Source organism: Penaeus chinensis, chromosome 10 (assembly GCF_019202785.1).
Source record: "Penaeus chinensis breed Huanghai No. 1 chromosome 10, ASM1920278v2, whole genome shotgun sequence".
NCBI classification, from domain to species: domain Eukaryota; kingdom Metazoa; phylum Arthropoda; class Malacostraca; order Decapoda; family Penaeidae; genus Penaeus; species Penaeus chinensis.
Genome location: NC_061828.1, coordinates 28466130 through 28471129, shown reverse-complemented (window position 1 = coordinate 28471129; position 5000 = coordinate 28466130). Strand labels below are relative to the sequence as shown.

The 5000-nt window shown below is 40.7% G+C and overlaps 1 protein-coding gene across 1 annotated transcript in view; it reads left to right on the top strand.

The window, feature by feature from the left end:
- Positions 1-2147, top strand: part of LOC125029726 (larval cuticle protein 1-like) — an 8016-nt gene extending 5869 nt beyond the window's left edge. The window contains exons 2-3 of the mRNA XM_047619815.1: positions 882-1027; positions 1183-2147. Of these exons, the coding sequence (XP_047475771.1) occupies positions 882-1027; positions 1183-1612 (576 nt within the window). The 3' untranslated portion in view covers positions 1613-2147. The remainder of the gene's footprint in view (positions 1-881; positions 1028-1182) is intronic.
- The last annotated feature ends 2853 nt before the right edge of the window (positions 2148-5000 follow it).

Here is a 5000-nt window from a genome sequence, read left to right as displayed (position 1 = left end):
ACTCCCCCAATATTTACTTGACAACTGAATTAGCATCTGTTCGAGCCACAGGCTTGAGAGGGTCGATTATTTCCCTTTCTCTAGGGTTCTCACTGTAGGAGGTTGAAGTAGAGTGGATTCTGGGACCCCACTTCTGTTGTACATTATGCAGCCACCGCCTTGTTTTTGAAAGTAAACACTTCAGATACACGAATGTTGAAAGTAGTACAGCGGTTCATTAAACCTTCCTCGACAAACCAGAACACTTTTTACCAGCGCCGGGAAAGTCAATTCTAAACCACTTTTTTTCTTCAAAGCTTGTCTCTTGAGACAACTCGGATTTAGTTTATTAGTTCTTCTTCTTTCTTTCTTCCCTCTTCTTATCCATCTACTTCTTCTTCTTCTTCTTCTTCTTCTTCTTCTTCAAGAGAGAGAGAGAGAGAGAGAGAGAGAGAGAGAGAGAGAGAGAAAGATAGATAGATAGATAGATAGATAGATAGATAGAAAGGGAGAGAGAGAGGGGGGGGAGAGAGATTTAGATAATTTTGATAAACTGCACTGCTAGAGAATTTCAAGTACTACAGGTGTTAAGCGACAATAGTTTCATCGCTGACCCCTACATAGTATGTGGCACCGGAAATAGTGCATATTTAGCAGCACACTAGCGTTTTTATCTATATTTTTCCTTCTTTATCTCTTTATATGATATATTTACACTGATTACGATACGATACATAAAGACACAATTCAAAATCTATTAGTCGCATCTATTTTTTTTTTTTTTTCCTTGGCTAAAGGTTCAAAGTAATCACATGCTTGTGCACACAGGATAAGTGCAAAAAAAAAACATGCGTTCCTCCTCTCTTTCTTCCGTGCTGAACTTGCCTTTTGTTCCTTGCCAGACCTTCGTCCTGACCTTGATTGTGGCGGTGGCCGCGGCCGCAGCTCTCCCCGACAAGATCTACGAGAGGGAGGATACACCGAAGCTCAAGTCTTTCAGCAGCTTCAGGAACGAGTTCACACAATCCGGCAGCGAAGGAAAATATTTGTAAGTGTTATACTTGTAAGTTTACAATACATACCTTAATATGTAGATAGATATTTGTGCGTGTTGTAGGTCTTTTCCCTTTCCTTTCTAATGACAGAAAGAAAGAAAGCTATATATAACAGCCTAGTTGATCTGTTTTCCCGGCTTCCCCGCAGCTTCGTATACCACGTCGGCGACAGCGAGCGCGCAGAGGAGCGCAACGAGGACGGCGAAGTGAGTGGCCACTTCGCCTTCGTGGCTCCCGAGGGGGACGAGTATGAGTTCAAGTACGACGCCGACAAGGAGGGCTACCGCGTGGAGAGCGACGCCTTGCCGGAGGCCCCCGAAGACACCGACGAAGTGAAGGCCGCCAAGGAGCAGTTCTTCGAGGCCTACCAGAAGGCGCTCGAGCTCGCCGCCGAGGACGATTACGAGTACTCCGAGGAGAGTTACGAGGACTCCAGTGAGGAGTCCAGTGAGGAGTCCAGCGAAGAAGATAGCGACGAAGAGGACGAGGAGGAGGAGGAGGAAGAGGAGGGAGGCCAGCGACATAGCGCCGCCTCTCACTTCGGCTTCCGAGCCCCCTACCCGTACAACCGGAAGTAAACAACCTGACCTGTGACCGTCGTCGCGCACGCGAGCTTCTCGCCGGGCGCCTCGCCTTCTGCGCCCTCCGTGCTCGTCTCGCAACAGGACTGAGCAACATTGGGAATAATGGCACAGAATGTACATATCCGCCCTTTTCTATTTTTGCACTGCAAGAATCCGACCGCGAACACGGCGCCATTAAGCCCAAAGTTCCTTCCAGAGCTCCTGCCTGTAGTCTTGCCTGCCAGCTGCTGTATATAACGTCTTCCCTTAAGCTAGTCCGACTTCATTAGCGCCGAAACATGACGACGAACAAGGCTCCGCTCGAAAGGCGAAGCCAGCCGACTTACGTTTAGAATTAGAATGTACAAAATCTCTCACATCGCTCAAAATATGAATATTTATATGAAAATATTTATCATAAATCATTATTTTTATATGGAAACTTTTACGAGAGATGCCATGACATAAGTTAAGTACCCTATAATAAATAAGATTTATATACACATATACCGTATCGTATGGCTCTAAATAAAATCTCTTATTAAAATGATTTTGGACTGTTAAATCCTAAGAACCTTCTTGCTCCAGCCATTTCCATCAAATAGCTTTAAATCAGTGCATGTGTGTGTGTGTGTGTGGTTGTGTGTGTGTGTGTGTGTGTGTGTGTGTGTGTGTGTGTATGTGTGGGTGTGTGTGTGTGTGTGTGTGTGTGTGTTTGTGTGTGTGTGTGTGTATGTGTGTGTGTGTGATCATCATCAGCGACAGACAGTTCAGAAATGAACAGCTGTGACCATTGACCTTATATGACCTTACAACGCAGCTGATGTTCCATCAGTGGCAAGAACCTTCACCCTGTTCCGAGTGTTCCCTTGAGATCTTGATCATTGATTGGCAAGGGAGAGGTACTGATGTAGGTTTCCGTTGCTTTCTTCAGTAGCAGTGCCTATACTAGACGAGTGCCTTGACCACTGACCATGGTGTGGTTCTTCTGCTCAGAATCGCGTGGTTCAACCAGTCATTCTCTGCTCTTGCTTGAAATCCACGTCCACCACCTACTAACCCTGGCTTTACATATCCCTGATCGGGTTACCTATAGGCATTTATATATTTATACATACATATATATATATATATATATATATATATATATATATGTGTGTGTGTATATGTATGTGTGTGTGTGTCTGTATATATATATATATATATATATATATATATATATATATATAATTGTGCGTGTGTGTCTGCGTGTGTGTATGTGTGTGTGTGTATTGACATATATCTATATATATCCATATATATATATCCATATATATATACATATATATCCATATATATAAATATATATGTATATATACATATATATGTATATGTATGTATTTCTGACCAGGGGCGGATCCAGAACTATTCTGAAGGGGGGGGGGGGGGCAGTTGATAAAGGGGATCGCTCATAAACTCATGACGTTCCTCCGTCAGTATATCAAATGTCATTTCATAAAAAGAGAGCGCCGCACTTCCAACAGGGGGCGCCAGACCAGTTACAGAGCAGCGAGTGGGAGGCGTTGCCCCCCCCCCCCCTAAATCCGCCACTGTTTCTGGCAAAGATACAATCGAAACCGGTCAAATACATTTCTTGTATTGTGAAGATATTAATTCTCATTCATACCTTTTCTACATATATGTATATATATATATATATATATATATATATATCGTAGCAAAACCCACAATGCAAAACTAGATTTATTGAAAGTGAGACTACAGTTTCGAAATACACCTGTAGTCTCACTTTTAATAAATCAAGTTTTGCATTGTGGGTTTCTCTACCATAATATCAACATGGTAGAGTCTTTTACTATTCATATATATATATATATATATATATATATATATATATATATATATATATATATTGATATTGATATATATCCATATATATATCCATATATATATATGCATATAAATATATCCATATATATATATATATATATATATATATATATATATATATATTTATATACATAAATGTATATGTATATATTTATACATATATGTATAAATATATATATGTAGAGATAGAGAGAGATGGTGATGTATATGTATGTATATATATGTATATATGTATGAATATGTATAAGTATATATACATATATAAAATATATATATACACATATACACATAGACACATATAAACATATATGTATATATATACATATATATGTGTGTGTGTGTGTTTGTGTGTGTGTGTTCCCTCCCTCCCTCCCTTCCCTATTTCATTTACTCTTTCCCTCTTCTTTCCTATCTCCATCCTTGCTTTTCCCTTCATTTAGCCTTGCCTTCTCTTCCTTTCCATTCCCTCGCTACCCTTCTCCCCACCATTCATTTTCACTTTCTTACCTGCCCTGTCGTTTCCCATTTCTCCTTTCCCTTTATTTTCGCTTTACCGTTCTTCCCTTACCTGCCTTTTCTCTCTTGTACTTTCCTTCGTTTCCTTTTACCTTCCTTCCATTCCCTCTCCCCTTTATTTACATTAGTTGTTTTCTCTTCCTTGACTATCCACTGCTCTTCCACTCCCTAGTCCTTTCCTTCCCTTCTTGTTTCCCTGCCATACCTTTTCCCTTCTCTTTCTTTTCCCCTCTCATGCCCTTCTTTTCCCTGCACCATCTTTCCCTTCATTTTGGCTTTCCTGTCCTTTCCTTCCTTTCCTTTGAACACCCCTGCTCTTTCCACTCTTCCTTTTTCCTTATTTGTATTTCCCTCACTCCCTTTTACCTTCCTTGCCCCTTCCCTCCCTTCCTTTTACCTCCCTTGCCCTCTCCTATCCTTCCTTTACCCGACCCGGCTCTTTTCATTTCTTTATTTTACCTTTCCTCCATTTTCCCTTCGTTCGTTCGTTTCTCCTGCCTGTTCCCTTCCCTCGACGCTCTATCCCTGCGGGCAGTGCAGCTCTGTGGTTTGTGATCCACTTTGCCTTATTGCCTGTTTTCCCAACCTTTTAGCTTTTCTCTTTCCAAAGGGTAATTGCTGTTGAACTTTGCGCGGTCTCTCTATATCTGTCTATCCATCTATTTCTCTCTATTCCTGTTTTCCTTTATTTCTATTCTTTCTCTTTATCTAACAATCTAGGACACAAATAAACTCACAAATCTCTCAAAATCTATAAATTTGACGTTACATTTCATGATGAATACGCAAGAAGCCTAATCATATACGCAAAAACAAACTACTGTAAAATAGAGTTTCTATGAACGTCATTACTAAAGCACGGAAAATGTAGTACTTAACAAAAAATCTTAAACAGACCTAAAATATAAAGTGCAGAGAACATTTCAACGCAATGGGCTTGAGAACAAACAGCCTCCTTCGCATCTCAACAAACATGGCTGGGACAAAGGCGAAGCAA